Source organism: Entelurus aequoreus, linkage group LG07, assembly GCF_033978785.1.
Source record: "Entelurus aequoreus isolate RoL-2023_Sb linkage group LG07, RoL_Eaeq_v1.1, whole genome shotgun sequence".
In the NCBI taxonomy this organism is placed as follows: Eukaryota; Metazoa; Chordata; class Actinopteri; order Syngnathiformes; family Syngnathidae; genus Entelurus; species Entelurus aequoreus.
The window spans coordinates 16,687,391-16,704,893 of NC_084737.1; the positions used below are offsets into that span (position 1 = coordinate 16,687,391).

At 43.3% G+C, this 17,503-nt stretch overlaps 1 protein-coding gene across 2 annotated transcripts in view; it reads left to right on the forward strand.

The window, feature by feature from the left end:
• The first annotated feature begins 2,740 nt into the window (after nucleotides 1-2,740).
• LOC133653448 (sodium- and chloride-dependent GABA transporter 1-like) overlaps nucleotides 2,741-17,503 on the forward strand; it is a 28,424-nt gene continuing 13,661 nt past the window's right edge. The window contains exons 1-6 of one of the 2 annotated variants that reach the window (XM_062052713.1): nucleotides 2,741-2,967; nucleotides 3,667-3,942; nucleotides 4,006-4,137; nucleotides 16,031-16,131; nucleotides 16,197-16,306; nucleotides 16,378-16,510. In XM_062052713.1, coding sequence (XP_061908697.1) covers nucleotides 3,726-3,942; nucleotides 4,006-4,137; nucleotides 16,031-16,131; nucleotides 16,197-16,306; nucleotides 16,378-16,510 — 693 coding nt within the window. In that variant the 5' untranslated portion in view covers nucleotides 2,741-2,967; nucleotides 3,667-3,725. Of the gene's footprint in view, nucleotides 2,968-3,169; nucleotides 3,276-3,666; nucleotides 3,943-4,005; nucleotides 4,138-16,030; nucleotides 16,132-16,196; nucleotides 16,307-16,377; nucleotides 16,511-17,503 lie in introns of those variants that run through there. The other variant, XM_062052714.1, reaches the window with a different exon arrangement.

Sequence of the window (17,503 nt, forward strand, 5' to 3'; positions counted from 1 at the left end):
ATATGATGATGACGATGATGAAGAGTAGGAATATCTATATGTGAGGAATATGATGATGAAGATGATGATGATGATGATGAAGATGATGAGGACTATGTATATGATGATGAAGAAGATGATAACTATGAAAATAATGAAGAATGAAGATAATACGGAATGTGATGATGAAGAGTATGACAATGAATATGATGAGGTATTTGATGATGAAGATACTGAGGATTAAGATAATGAGGATGAAGATGATGAGTAATATGATGGAGATAATGAGGAATGTGATGATGAAGATGATGATGAGGAATATGATGATGAAGATCATGATGAGGAATTTGATGATAAAGTTGATGAGAAATATGATGAAGAACATGATGATGAGGAACGTGATGAGATATATGATGATGACGATGATGAGGATGAAGCACGTGATGACGAGGAGTTAAGAGGAATATGATGAGGAAGGTGAAGAAGAGGAGAAAGTGGTGGATGATGATGATGATGATGAGGAATATGACAATGAAGATGATGAAGATGATGAAGATGATGATGAGGAATATGACAATTACAATGGTGAGGAGTATGATGATGAAGATGATGAACATGATGATGAAGAACATGAGGAGGAGGAATATGATGAGGAAGGTGAGGAAGAGGAGGAGGAAGAGGTGGATGATGATGATGATGATGATGATGAAGACGATGATGAGAAATATGACAATTACAATGATGAGGAATATGAAGATGATGATGAAGATGACAATTAAGATGATCATGAAGATAATGATGATGATGAGGAATATGACAATGATGATAATGATGAAGATGAGGAATATGATGATGATAAAGATGATGATGAAGATGATGATGAAGAGGAATATGACAATTACAATGGTGAGGAGTATGATAATGAAGATGATGAACATGATGATGAAGAACATGATGAGGAGGAGGAATATGATGAGGAAGGTGAGGAATAGGAGGAAGAGGTGGATGATGATGATGATGATGATGATGAAGAGAAATATGACAATTACAATGATGAGGAATATGATGATGAAAATGATGATGAGGAATATGATGATGAAGATGATGATGAGGAACATGATGATGAAGATGACAATGAAGATGAGGAATATGACAATGAAGATGATGATGAAGATGACAATTAAGATGATGATGAAGATGATGATGAGGAGGAGGAATATGACAATGATGATGATGATGATGATGATGAAGATGAGGAATATGATGATGATGATGAAGATGATGATGAAGATGATGAACATGATGAGGAATATGACAATTACAATGATGAGGAATATGATGATGATGATGATGAAGATGATGATGATGATGAGGAGGAGGAATATGACAATGATGACGATGAAGATGAGGAATATGATGATGATGATGATGAAGATGATGAACATGATGAGGAATATGACAATTACAATGATGAGGAATATGATGATGATGATGTTGAATATGATGACGATGATGAAAATGAGGATGAAGAACGTGATGACGGGGAGTTAAGAGGAATATGATGAGGAAGGTGAGGAAGAGGAGGAGAAAGTGGATGATGATGATAATGATGATGAAGATTATGAGGAATATGACAATGAAGATGATGAACATGATGATGAAGAACATGATGATGAGGAGGAATATGATGAGGAAGGTGAGGAATAGGAGGAAGAGGTGGATGAGGATGAGGATGATGATGATGATGAAGACGATGAGAAATATGACAATTACAATGATGAGGAATATGATGATGAAAATGATGATGAGGAATATGATGATGAAGATGATGATGAGGAACATGATGATGAAGATGACAATGAAGATGAGGAATATGACAATAAAGATGATGATGAAGATGACAATTAAGATGATGATGAAGATGATGGTGATGAGGAGGAATATGACAAAAATGATGATGATGATGAAGATGAAGAATATGAGGAATATGATGATGATGAAGATGATGAAGATGATGAAGATGATGACAATTACAATGATGAGGAATATGATGATGATGATGTTGAATATGAGGATGAAAATGAGGATGAAGAACATGATGACGAGGAGTTAAGAGGAATATAATGAGGAAGGTGAGGAAGAGGAGGAGAAAGTGGTGGATGATGATGATGATGATGAAGATTATGAGGAATGTGACAATGAATATGATGAACATGATTATGAAGAACATGATGATGAGGAGGAATTTGATGAGGAAGGTGAGGAGGAAGAGGTGGATGATGATGATGATGAAGATTATGAGGAATATGACAATGAAGATGATGAAGATGATGATGAAGAACATGATGAGGAAGAGGAATAGGATGAGGAAGGTGAGGAAGAGGAGGAGGAAGAGGTGGATGATGATGATGATGATGATAAAGACGATGATGAGAAATATGACAATCACAATGATGAGGAATATGATGATGAAGATGACGATGAAGATGATGAGGAGGAATATGACAATGAAGATGATGATGAAGATGATGATGATGGTGAGGAATATGACAATGATGATGATGATGAAGATGAGGAATATGATGATGATAAAGATGATGATGATGAAGATGATGAGGAATATGACAATTACAATGATGAGGAATAATATGATGATGATGATGATGATGATGAAGATGACGAGAAATATGATGATGAAGACGAGGAGTACGGTGAGGATGAAGAGGAGGTGGGAGGGTCGACTTTGAGATGACATTGAGGCTGAGCATGAGTTGCTGATGTTCGTCTGCTGTTGATCGTCCTCTTCCTCCTCCTCTTCTTCCTCCTCTCGCTTGGCGCCACACACAGGACATTTTCCCGCGCTTTGGACGCCGCGTTTTAATGGCAGTCCAATGCGCTGATTGGACTTTACGACTCGCTCCTCACCGCGGACTCACGCACGTCTGCCGCAAGCTGCGCGTCCTCCTCCTCATTCGCTGCACGTCCGCGGTGAGTACACGCAAGTCTGTGTGCGTGTGTGCGTGTGCGTGTTGCACACGGAGCCGAGCGCCCTCCACGCTAATTAAAAAAAGGCGCGTCAAAAAGGCGAGTTGTTGTTGTTGTGGTGGTGGTGTTGTGTTGTTGTTGTTGTTGTGGTGGTGGTGGTGTTGTTGTGCGCGCAGGAAGGTTGGCGCTGTTTGACGCGTAAAAAAAGCTTTTACGCACGGACATCTTGCGCGTGCATGCGCGTGCATGCGCGTGACGTGTCCTGGATGCTGGCGGACATCATTTGGAGGAAGTGTGCTGACCATCTGCAGGTGCTAATTGCAGCACACTTTATTCATTATTATTAATTGATGATGATTATTATTATTATTGCTATGCTTCGTCAGTTTTGGGACGATGATCACAATCAAAGTTGCTTTTCTCGTGAATTCTGTCCTCCGTGTTTCCGTGCTGATTAATAATGACGATGAATGATAATAATAATAATGATATTGACCAATGTGCTGAATAACGACCACGACAACATGTTTACCAATGTGGAACGTGTTTATGTTGCTTCATGGCCGACGGCTTCTGTCACGTCTGTTGGAAATGCGCGTCTGAAGGCCCCCCCGAGCGGGTCTCTGACCAGCGTCACCGAGCGAGGAGCGAGTGAGTGAGTCTCGGTCCGCTCCGAACGACGTGTGCTGTTGGTGCCCGCAGGTGAACGCCCACTGACCACCACCGCACCTTCCACCTGGAACCCCCCGCCGGCTGCAGACATGGCGACCAACGGCACCAAAGCGGACGTGGCGGAGGCCAACGAGGCCAACGACAGACCCAAGTCTGCGCACGTGCAGCCCGACAAGAAGAAGAAAGAGTTGCCGGCTCGAGAAACCTGGGGAGGGAAATTTGACTTCCTGCTGTCGTGTGTGGGTTACGCCATCGGACTTGGCAACGTGTGGAGGTTCCCGTACCTGTGCGGGAAAAATGGCGGAGGTAAGACGAGCATGATTGATCAGATTGATTAGGATTGATGACCGCTCCTTCATCTCCAAACAGGAGCCTTCCTGATTCCATACTTTCTGACTCTTGTCTTTGCTGGGATGCCCTTGTTCCTTCTGGAATGTTCACTGGGACAGTACACCTCCATTGGGGGTCTCGGGGTCTGGAAACTGGCCCCTGTCTTCAAAGGTATATTTTATTACATATTTTATATGATACCATAAGGTGTGCATCTTACCATCCATCCATCCATCCATTTTCATCTGCTTATCCGAGGTCGGGTCGCTGGGGCAGCAGCCTAAGCAAAGAAGCCCCGACTTCCCTCTCCCCAGCCACTTCGTCCAGCTCCTCCCGGGGGATCCCGAGGCGTTCCCAGGCCAGCCGGGAGACATAGTCTTCCCAACGTGTCCTGGGTCTTCCCCTTGGCCTCCTGCCGGTCGGACGTGCCCTAAACACCTCCCTAGGGAGGCGTTCGGGTGGCATCCTGAGCAGATGCCCGAACCACCTCATCTGGCTCCTCTCAATGTGGAGGAGCAGCGGCTTTACTCTGAGTTCCTCCCGGATGACAGAGTTTCTCACCCTATCTCTAAGGGAGAGACCCGCCACCCGGCGGAGGAAACTCATTCCGGCCGTGTGTACCCATGATCTTGTCCTTTCAGTCATAACCCAAATCTCATGACCATAGGTGAGGATGGGAACGTAGATCGACCGGTAAATTGAGAGCTTTGCCTTCCGGCTCAGCTCCTTCTTCACCCCGACGGATCGATACAGCGTCCGCATTACTGAAGACGCCGCACCGATCCGCCTGTCGATCTCACGATCCACTCTTCCATCACTCGTGAACAAGACTCCTAGGTACTTGAACTCCTCCACTTGGGGCATCTTACATATCTGAATAATAATGATCATAATCATAATGTTACATGTTACATACAACACACCTCCATTGGGGGCCTCGGTGTCTGGAAACTGGCCCCTGGCTTCAAAGGTACATTTTACAGTCGGTTGTCTTCACTTCCGGTTTGTGAGGCATTGCGCGGGTTTCGCTTCCTGTTGGGCAGGAACCGTGCCCGTCAGCGCAGCCCTCTTGTTTGGTGTGGGGGCTGTGTCTCGGTTGTTTGGGCGGGTTTGGATTGGGGAGTGGAGTCTTTAAGTGGCGAGCTGGCCCTGGCTGGTCTTCATGGTCCTGTTTTCGTGTGGTTGTCGGTCGCAGTTTTTCGGTCGTTTTGATTTTATAGAGTGGTGCTGGTTGTCTGGGGTATTGCAGCCGTTGTTTCTGGTGTGGGCGCCTGTGGCTGCTGGGTCCGGTGCAAGGGGGTGGCCGATGCTGTGGTTAGTGGCAGCGCGTGCACGTGGTGGTTGTCGGGGCTGGCAAACTCGCTGACTTCGTTCTTGTTTGTTGTCGTGTTGGTTGGCTTGTCGAGTGTCGGCTCAGGCCTGCCCTCGCGCAGTGCCGCGCCGTCCTTAACACCCAGTTTGTGCCGTCGTCTGGGTGCAGGCTTGTTGGGGGTTGTCTCTAGGGGTAGAGGGGTGCGCGGCCGGACCTGTGGTTTGGTGAAGTGATCGGCTGGTTCTCGGTGAACAGTGAGTTCCGGGGCTAGATCGCAGCCTCGCTGGCCTGTGTTTGGATTCGTCTGTTTATGTGCTGCTGTTTTGGGTTGGGCTCTCCGGGTGGCTGGGGCCGTACTTTGCCTCCCGCACAACTTTGGAGACAAATATATTGTACATACTCACATACACACAAGTATTCATACATATAAACACACATACATATATTCAGTTATTAATACAAAACCCAAAACCAGTAAAGTTGGCCCGTTTTGTAAATGATAAATAAAAACAGAATACAATGATTTGCAAATCCTTTTCAACTAATATTCAATTGAAAAGACTGCAAAGACAAGATATTTAACGTTCAAAATGAGAAATGTAATTTTTGTTGTTGCAAATAATCATTAACTTAGAATTTAATGGCAGCAAGACATTGCAAAAAAGTTGGCACAGGGGCATTTTGACCACTGTGTTACATGGCCTTTCCTTTTAACAACACTCAGTAAACATTTGGGAACTGAGGAGACACATTTTTGAAGCTTTTCAGGTGGAATTCTTTCCCATTCTTGCTTGATGTACAGCTTAAGTTGTTCAACCGTCCGAGGCTCCGTTGTGGTATTTTAGGCTTCATAATGCGCCACACATTTTCAATGGGAGACCGGTCCGGACTACAGGCAGGCCAGTCTAGTACCCACACTGTTTTACTATGAAGCCACGCTGTTGTAAGACGTGGCTTGGCATTGTCTTGCTGAAATAAGCAGGGGCGTCCATGATAACGTTGCTTGGATGAAAACATATGTTGCTCCAAAACCTGTATGTATCTTTCAGCATTAATGGTGCCTTCACAGATGTGTAAGTTACCCATGTCTTGGGCACTAATACACCCCCATACCATCACAGATGCTGGCTTTTGAACTTTGCGCCTAGAACAATCCGGATGATTCTTTTCCTCTTTGTTCCGAAGGACACGACGTCCACAGTTTCCAAAAACAATTTGAAATCGGGACTCGTAAGACCACAGAACACTTTACCACTTTGAATTAGTCCATCTTACATGAGCTCGGCCCCAGCGAAGCCGGCAGCATTTCTGGGTGTTGTTGATAAATGGCTTTGGCTTTGCATAGTAGAGTTTGAAGTTGCACTTACAGATGTAGCGATGAACTGTAGTTACTGACAGTGGTTTTCTGAAGTGTTCCTGAGCCCATGTGGTGATATCCTTTACACTCTGATGTCGCTTTTTGATGCAGTACCGCCTGAGGGATCGAAGGTCCGTAATATCGTCGCTTGCGTGCAGTGATTTTTCCCGATTCTCTGAACCTTTTGATGATATTACGGACCCTAGATGGTGAAATCCCTAAATTCCTTGCAATAGCTGGTTGAGAAATGTCGTTCTTAAACTGTTGGACAATTTGCTCACGCATTTGTTGACAAAGTGGTGACCCTCGCCCCATCGTTGTTTGTGAATGACTGAGCATTTCATGGAAGCTGTTTTTATACCCAATCATGGCGCCCACCTGTTCACCTGTGGGATGTTCCAAATAAGTGTTTGATGAGCATTCCTCAACTTTCTCAGTCTTTTTTGCCACTCGTGACCACTTTTTTTGGATCATGTTGCAGGCATCAAATTCCAAATGAACTAATATTAGCATAAAATAACAAAGTTTTCCGGTTTGAACGTTAAATATCTTGTCTTTGCAGTCTATTCAATTGAATATAAGTAGAAAAGGATTTGCAAATCATTGTATTCTGTTTTTATTTACCATTTACACAACATGCCAACTTCACTGGTATTGGGTTTTGTACATATATTATGATATTCCATATAATACCATATAGCATGCATCTTACTTAACTAAATAATAATAATAATGATCATAATGTTACATGTTACAAATGATACCACATACATCTCACGTATCTGAATAATAATAATTCTTATTACAGTACATCTGGAAATTATTCACAGGGCTTCACCTTTTCCACATTTTGTTAGCTTATTCCAAAATGGAATACATGATCTTTTGTCCTTCAAATTCTATAGATATTACCCCATAATGACAATATAAAAATGTTCTGTTTTTAATTTTGCAAATGTTTGAAAAAAGAAAAAAAAGACATGTACATAAGTATTCAGAGCCTTTGCTCAATACTTAGTTGATGCACCTTTGGCAGCAATTTTTGAACATGATGCAACAAGCTTGGCACACCCATCTTTGGGCAGTTTCTCTCATTCCTCTTTGCAGCACCTCTCAAGCTCCATAAGGTTGGATGGCAAGTGTTGGTTTTCATCCATGATGTCTCTGGACATTGCTGCATTCATCTTTCCCTCTATCCTGACTAGTCTTAACAGTTCCTGATTAAAAATCATCCCCGCAGCATGATGCTGCCACCACCATGCTTCACTGTAGGGATGGTATTGGCCTGGTGATGTGCGGTGCCTGGTTTCCTCCAAACATTCACGCCAAAGACTTCAATCTTTGTGTCATCAGACCAGAGAATTTAGTTTCTGAGAGTCTGAGAGTCTTTCAGGTGCATTCTGGCAAACGTTTGACTAAGAAATGGCTTCCGTTTGGCCACTCTACCATACATGCCTGGTTGGTGCATTGTCCTTCTGGAAGGTTCTCCTCTCTCCACAGAGCAACGCTGGAGCTTTGACAGAGTGACCATGGTCTTGGTCACCTCCCTGACTAGACTAAGACGAATGCAGCAATGTACAGAGACATCCTGGATGAAAACCAACACTTCCCATCCAACCTGATGGAGCTGGAGAGGTGCATCAGATGTGAGAGCGGACATTAGATGTGTAGGTGGGACAGTATTGACAGTCAAAGTTGCATCAGATGTGAGAGATGACATCAGATGTTTAAGTGGAACAGTATTGACAGTCAAAGTTGCATCAGATGTGAGAGAGGACATTAGATGTGTAGGTGGGACAGTATTGACAGTCAAAGTTGCATCAGATGTGAGAGATGACATCATGTGTAAGTGGGACAGTATTGACAGTCAAAGGTGCATCAGATGTGAGAGATGACATCAGATGTTTAAAGGCCTACTGAAATGAATTTTTTTTATTTAAACGGGGATAGCAGATCTATTCTATGTGTCATACTTGATCATTTCGCGATATTGCCATATTTTTGCTGAAAGGATTTAGTATAGAACAACGACGATAAAGATTGCAACTTTTGGTATCTGATAAAAAAAAGGCTTGCACCTACCGGAAGTAGCGTGACGTAGTCAGTTGAACATATACGCAAAGTTCCCTATTGTTTACAATGATGGCCGCATGAAGTGAGAGAGATTCGGACCGAGAAAGCGACAATTTCCCCATTAATTTGAGCGAGGATGAAAGATTTGTGGATGAGTAAAGTGCAAGTGAAGGACTAGTGGGGAGTTGAAGCTATTCAGATAGGGAAGATGCTGTGAGAGCCGGGGGTGACCTGATATTCAGCTGGGAATGACTACAACAGTAAATAAACACAAGACATATATATACTCTATTAGCCACAACACAACCAGGCTTATATTTAATATGCCACAAATTAATCCTGCATAAAAACACCTGCGTGTTTGTTATGCTAGCTCCTAGCTCCTCTGCTAGCTCCTAGCTCCATAGAACACGCCAATACAATTCAAACACCTGATCAACACACACAATCACTCAGCCCAAAAGACCGTTTACCTAACCCAAGGTTCATAAAGCTTATATATTTTTAAAAAGTTACGTACGTGACGCGCACATACGGTCAAGTTATCGAATGTTTAGCAGCCAAGGCTGCATACTCACGGTACCTGATATTCAGCTGGGAATGACTACAACAGTAAATAAACACAAGACATATATATACTCTATTAGCCACAACACAACCAGGCTTATATTTAATATGCCACAAATTAATCCTGCATAATAACACCTGCGTGTTTGTTATGCTAGCTCCTAGCTCCTCTGCTAGCTCCTAGCTCCATAGAACACGCCAATACAATTCAAACACCCGATCAACACACACAATCACTCAGCCCAAAAGACCGTTCACCTAACCCAAGGTTCATAAAGCTTATATATTTTTAAAAAGTTACGTACGTGACGCGCACTTACGGTACGGTACGTGTTATGCTAGCTCCTAGCTCCTCTGCTAGCTCCTAGCTCCATAGAACACGCCAATACAATTCAAACACATGATCAACACACACAATCACTCAGCCCAAAAGACCGTTCACCTAACCCAAGGTTCATAAAGCTTATATATTTTAAAAAAGTTACGTACATACGCAAAAAAAAGCCAAAGCTGCATACTCACAGTAGCACGTCTGCGTCTTTGTCATCCAAATCAAAGTAATCCTGGTAAGAGTCTGTGTTGTCCCAGTTCTCTACAGGCGTCTGTGTATCCAAATCAAAAGTCCTCCTGGTTAGAGTCTCTGTTATCCGAGTTCTTCCATCTTGACTGCATCTTTCGGGAATGTAAACAAAGAAGCGCCGGCTGTGTACTGTTGTGGCTGACTACGTTCGAAAAATACGTCCATTTCGCACCGACAACTTTCTTCTTTGCTTGCTTGGCTTCCTTCTCCATAATGCAATGAACATGATTGAAACAGATTCACGAACACAGATGTCCAGAATACTGTGGAATTATGAAATGAAAACAGAGCTTTTTCGTACCGGCTTCAATGTGGAAGGCATACCCGTGTTCGTCGGGCTACGTCACGCGCATACGTCATCCTCAGAGGCGTTTCGAACCGGAAGTTTAGCGGCAAATTTAAAATGTCACTTTATAAGTTAACCCGGCCGTATTGGCATGTGTTATAATGTTAAGATTTCATCATTGATATATAAACTATCAGACTGCGTGGTCGGTAGTAGTGGGTTTCAGTAGGCCTTTAAGTGGAACAGTATTGACAGTCAAAGTTGCATCAGAGGTGAGAGATGACATAAGATGTGTAAGTGAGACAGTATTGACGGTCAAAGTTGCATCAGATGTGAGAGATGACATAAGATGTGTAAGTGGGACAGTATTGACAGTCAAAGTTGCATCAGATGTGAGAGATGACATCAGATGTGTAAGTGGGACAGTATTGACAATCAAAGTTGCATCAGATGTGAGAGATGACATCAGATGTGTAAGTGGGACAGTATTGACAGTCAAAGTTGCATCAGATGTGAGAGATGACATCAGATGTGTAAGTGGGACAGTATTGACAGTCAAAGTTGCATCAGATGTGAGAGATGACATCAGATGTGTAAGTGGGACAGTATTGACAGTCAAAGTTGCATCAGATGTGAGAGATGACATCAGATGTGTAAGTGGGACAGTATTGACAGTCAAAGTTGCATCAGATGTGAGAGATGACATCAGATGTGTAAGTGGGACAGTATTGACAGTCAAAGTTGCATCAGATGTGAGAGATGACATCAGATGTGTAAGTGGGACAGTATTGACAGTCAAAGTTGCATCAGAGGTGAGAGATGACAGATGTGTAAGTGGGACAGTATTGACATTCAAAGTTGCATCAGAGGTGAGAGATGACATCAGATGTGAAAGTGGGACAGTATTGACAGTCAAAGTTGCATCAGAGGTGAGAGATGACATCAGATGTGTAAGTGGGACAGTATTGAGAGTCAAAGTTGCATCAGATGTGAGAGATGACATCAGATGTGAAAGTGGGACAGTATTGACAGTCAAAGTTGCATCAGATGTGAGATGACATCAGATGAGAAAGTGGGACAGTATTGACAGTCAAAGTTGCATCAGATGTGAGAGATGACAGATGTGTAAGTGGGACAGTATTGACAGTCAAAGTTGCATCAGATGTGAGAGATGACATCAGATGTGTAAGTAGGACAGTATTGACAGTCAAAGTTGCATCAGATGTGAGAGATGACATCAAATGTGTAAGTGGGACAGTATTGACAGTCAAAGTTGCATCAGATGTGAGAGATGACATCAGGGGCCGTACTTATCAAGCTTCTTAGAATTACTCCTAAGAAGTCTGCTAAGAGTTGACTTAAGAGTAAATACATTCTTCGCTGAAAGCTGCACTTAAAAGTTAGTTATCAAGCGTCTTACTCACACTTTCAGCGAAGTGTAGGACTGAATCTTAAGTGTCACACTCAGAGCTGAATTACGACATTACTATGTGCCGTAAACGGAATTTTAGGTGACGTAATTTCTGTGTCCATAGAAATGACCAATCACGGAAGGGAATCCCTTGTCTAAGAATGAAGAAATATCTTGGAAATATTTAAGTGGACAATGGGAGTGTATATTTTGACAATAAACTACAAAATAATACAAAACAAACTAGTCCCCGCCGGCACTCACGCTACCGCTCCCTCTCTTCTATCGCCCACACACTCACTGACGTCACTCACCTCACGGCCACACACATACGCTACTGTCATAACATTTTCTTTCCAATTCATTAATTAGGCAACTAATTTTAAACTGGTGTGGGTGGCTCTATATATACTAGCCCACTGCAGACACATGCAGAAATCAACAAGGAATCGAAAAGTATTAAATCTGTGACAAAAATAATATCCGCTCTGTCTAAACGATACCGTTTGATCAGCTGCTCGTCATAAAAACAAAACAAAACATTGTTCCGTTCCCTGAACGTTCGCGCACGTCTCTCTCGCCTCAGTGCCATCCCCTGCTGGCAACTCCTAACCACTTAAGACACCTCTGAAGGTCTCTTAAATATCGTGGGGAGTAGGAGTGATTCTTAGACTTAAGAACGTTGATAAAAAGCTTTTATTCTTAAGTTTGAGAGTAGGACTAAATTTCGCAAATTCTCAGGACTTAAGTGTAAAATGGCACTCTAAGAAGCTTGATAAGTACGGCCCCAGATGTGTAAGTGGGACAGTATTGACAGTCAAAGTTGCATCAGATGTGAGAGATGACATCAGGGGGTCAAATGCAGAGGACAATTTTCACCACATCTAGTGTGTGTGTGACAATCATTGGTACTTTAATCTTTAAACTTTATAAGAGAACATTGTATATTATAAGGGAACATTGTATCTTATAATGGAACATTCTATCTTGTTAGGAAACATTATATCTTATAAGGAAACATTATATCTTATAAGGGAACATTGTATTTTATAAGGGAACATTGTGTCTTATAAGGGACCAAGGCAAAGCGCTGTGTGCCATCTTGCGCTTTCCCGGGCCAGGGAAACGCCAGGGCCGGTGCTCAGTGGAAGCAGTGAGCACGGGCAGAGCGGATAAGCTGCTGTTTGTCCCCGACGGCATGCCGGGCCGCCCCTGGCTGGTGGACTCCGGTGCCCAGCGGTGAAGGGTGGCTGGCGTAGGTGGAGCTAAGTTGGCTTCAATGGCGTCGTTAGCAACAGCATTGTTAAGCTTCGCCAGGCTGGAAAGCATTAACCGTGTAGTTACATGTCCATGGTTTAATAGTATTGTTGATTTTCTGTCTATCCTTCCAGTCAGGGGCTTATTTCTTTTGTTTCTATCTGCAGTTAAGCCCGATGCTATCACGTTAGCTCCGTAGCTAAAGTGCCTCGCCGATGTATTGTCGTGGAGATGAAAGTCACTGTGAATGTCCATTTCGCATTCTCGACTCTCATTTTCAAGAGGATATAGTATCCGAGGTGGTTTAAAATACAAATCCGTGATCCACAATAGAAAAAGGAGAAAGTGTGGAATCCAATGAGCCAGCGTGTACCTAAGTTACGGTCAGAGCGAAAAAAAGATACGTCCTGCACTGCACTCTAGTCCTTCACTCTCACGTTCCTCATCCACAAATCTTTCATCGTCGCTCAAAATAATGGGGTAATCGTCGCTTTCTCGGTCTGAATCGCTCTCGCTGCTGGTGTAAACAATGGGGAAATGTGAGGAGCCCTTCAACCTGCGACGTCACGCTACTTCCGGTACAGGCAAGGCTTTTTTTTTATCAGCGACCAAAAGTTGCGAACTTTATCGTCGATGTTCTCTACTAAATCCTTTCAGCAAAAATATGTCAATATCGCGAAATGATCAAATATGACACATAGAATGGATCTGCTATCCTCGTTTAAATAAAAAAAATTCATCTCAGTAGGCCTTTAAAGGTAAAGCCGTGTGCTTAATTTGTGGTACACAAGTTGCTGTGTTTAAAGAATATAGTGTAACGACCTGCTGAAGTTGATGTTGTGTTCTTGAGGAAATGAGGAGTGAGGATAGACTTGTGTGTGGAAAGAACGAGATAAGTTGAGCTGTGTTAGTATAGGTTGCTCAATAAAAGTTTAAAATGAGCGTCAGACCTGGTGTGCACTTCTTTTGGACATAACAATTGGTGTCAGAAGTAAAACTTTGCGCATACTGCCGCTGCTTGTGTGCGCATACTGCTACGTCATCGGGAGGTACGTGCCACGATGTTTCCTGGCGACTTTGTCAAGATTGAACGGGAGGGGATGTCTGTGTGAATCCCGGACGTGAGGAGCTCACCGCAAAGAAAGAGAGAGGGTGGAAGGAGAGAGGCAGCGTCTACAGCTGCAGCGCACGCTGCTTGGCATGGGGGGAATTCCGCCCTCAATGCAGATGTGGTGGAATTTCTGACCTTTGGACTGTGTTTCGTGTCTGTTGGGGGTGTCTGCTCATTTCGTTTCTCTTCTGTTCTGTGCTGTTGAGTGGACCGGGTGTGGGGCGGGGTTGGGTGTGGGGTCGTGCCGGCCTGTCTGCAGGATGTTTGGTTGTCTGGCTGTGGCTGGGGGATTCGGGTTTGTTGTGGGGCAGGCGGGTCGAGGCGGCGGGGCCGTGGCGCGCAGGGGGGCGGGTTGACGCGCGGGGAGGCAGATGGGGGTCGCCGGGGGACCGGGACTCGGGAGAGATTGCTTTTTTGTGTGTCCTCTGGAGGACGTCTGTTTGTTTGCAGGGACAAAACAATCCAACTTATGCATTTTTGACTATGGGTAAATAAACTGTTTTGTACTAAACTCACTTTTGTTGCTGTTTAAGCTTCGGACAATCCACTACACAGACTCCCAGGTTTGATGGCAAGACGAACTGGGCATTTCATCCCACTTCTGACACCAATTGTAGCGTCCAGAAGAAGTGCACACCAAGTCTGACGCTCTTTTTAAACTTTTTTGGAGCAACCTATACTAACACAGCTCAACTTATCTCGTTCCTTCCACACGCACGTCCATCCTCACTCCTCATTTCCGCAACAGCAATGCTTACTCCTTCTTCGCCAATCACCTTACAGGCGTGCTACGTTCACGACAAAGAGGATGCAGGATAAAGTGACAGAAATTGACATTTTTGCATTGTATTATACATCAGGAAGTGTTGTGTAAGAAAGTGTTAAAAATAAAAACCATCAAAAGCCATCTGCTTTTGTATAAAGAGAAGTTCGGTTAAATGAAAATATTATTATTATTATTATTTATCTTACGGTATATCAAAAATAATTTGAGCAAAATTTAAGTGAAATATTGTCGGTGTGGCCCTCCAGCAGTGCTCAGGTTGCTCATGCGGCCCCCGTTAAAAATTAATTGCCCACCCCTGCTATAGGGGGACATTGTATCTTATCAGGGAAAATTGTATCATATCAGGGAACATTGTATCTTATAATGAAACATTGTATCTTATCAGGGAACATTGTATCTTATTAGGGAACATTGTCTCTTGTCAGGGAACAGTATATCTTATGAGGGAATATTGTATCGTATAAGGGAACATTGTATCTTATTAGGGAACATTGTATCTTAATAGGGAACATTGTATCTTGTTAGGGAACATTGTATCTTATCAGGCAACATTGTATCTTATTAGGGAACATTGTATCTCATAACGGAACATTATATCTTATAAGGGAACATTGTGTCTTGTCAGGGAACACTGTGTCTCATTAGGTAACATTGTATCTGATAAGGGAACATTGTATCTTATTTTAATTTCCCCTCGGGGATTAATAAAGTATTTCTAAATCTGATTCCGATAATGGAACAGTGTATCTTATTAGGGAACATTGTATCTTGTTAGGGAACATTGTATCTTATAAGGGAACAATGTATCTTACAAGGGAACATTGTCTCCTTTCAGGGAACACTGTATCTTGTAAAGGGAACATTGTAATTTATTAGGGAACATTGTATCTAATAAGGGAACATTGTATCTTATCAGGGAACAGTGTATCTAATAAGGGAACATTGTATCTTATCAGGGAACATTGTATCTTATCAGGAAACAATGTACAGTATCTTATACGAGAACATTGTCTCTTTTCAGGGAACACTGTATCTTATAAGGAAACATTGTAATTTATTAGGGAACATTATATCTAATAAGGGAACATTGTATCTTATCAGGGAACATTGTATCTTATAAGGGAACATTGCATCTTATGCTGAAGATGCTCACCATCCATCCTACAAGAGATGTGTTTCAGTGTGTGTGTGTGTGTGTGTGTGTGTGTGTGTGTGTGTGTGTGTGTGTGTGTGTGTGTGTGTGTGTGTGTGTGTGTGTGTGTGTGTGTGTGTGTGTGTGTGTGTGTGTGTGTGTGTGTGTGTGTGTGTGTGTGTGTGTGACAGGTGTCGGCCTTGCAGCAGCCGTCCTTTCCTTCTGGCTGAACATTTACTACATTGTGATTATTTCCTGGGCCATTTACTACCTGTACAACTCCTTCACTGCCGTAAGTACACAAGAGTACACAAGAGTACACGTAAAAAAGGTAAAAGTTTGTTTTTGTGCACGCAGGAACTTCCATGGAGTTCTTGCAACAACCCGTGGAACACCGACAAGTGCTACACCAACTATTCCATCACAGACACCACTAACCTCACCAGTGCCGTGTTGGAGTTCTGGGAGTAAGACCATGCCGACTGAAAAAAGTCCATGAGGACCATGTGTGTCTAAGAGTTCTCGCTCTGGTTTGTAGGCGCAACATGCATGAAATGACCGATGGCTTGGAAAAACCAGGCCAGATTCGAGTGCCGCTCGCAATAACCTTGGCCATCGCCTGGGTTCTGGTCTACTTCTGCATCTGGAAAGGTGTGGGCTGGACGGGCAAGGTGAGACTTTGTCCACGTTGGCATGTTTGAAAGAGGAGTGCATTATTGATCTGGTATCGGCTCCATCCATGACTTAAAGGCCTACTGAAATGCGATTTTCTTATTTAAACGGGGATAGCAGGTCCATTCTATGTGTCATACTTGATCATTTCGCGATATTGCCATATTTTTGCTGAAAGGATTTAGTAGAGAACATGGACGATAAAGTTCGCAACTTTTGGTCGCTGATAAAAGCGACGATTTCCCCATTAATTTGAGCGAGGATGAAAGATTCGTGGATGAGGAAAGTGAGAGTGAAGGACTAGAGGGCATGCCACAAATTAATCCCGCATAACAAACACCTCCCCCCTCCCGTCCATATAACCCGCCAATACAACTCAAACACCCGCACAACACACTCAATCCCACAGCCCAAAGTACCGTTCACCTCCCCAAAATTCATACAGCACATATATTTCCCCAAAGTTACGTACGTGACATGCACATAGCGGCACGCACGTACGGGCAAGCGATCAAATGTTTGGAAGCCGCAGCTGCGTACTCACGGTACCGCGTCTGCGCATCCAACTCAAAGTCCTCCTGGTAAGAGTCTCTGTTGTCCCAGTTCTCCACAGGCCAATGGTAAGGCATGACTGTCACCTTTCGGGAATGTAAACAATGAAACACCGGCTACGTGTTTGTGTTGCTGCAGCCGGCCGCTAATACACCGCTTCCCACCTACAGCTTTCTTCTTTGCTGTCTCCATTGTTCATTGAACAAATTGCAAAAGATTCACCAACACAGATGTCCAGAATACTGTGGAATTTTGCGATGAAAACAGACGACTTAATAGCTGGCCACAATGCTGTCCCAAAATGTCCTCTACAATCCGTGACGTCACGCGCAGGCCTCATCATACCGAGACGTTTTCAGCAGGATATTTCGCGGGAAATTTAAAATTGCACTTTAGTAATCTAACCCGGCCGTATTGGCATGTGTTGCAATGTTAATTTC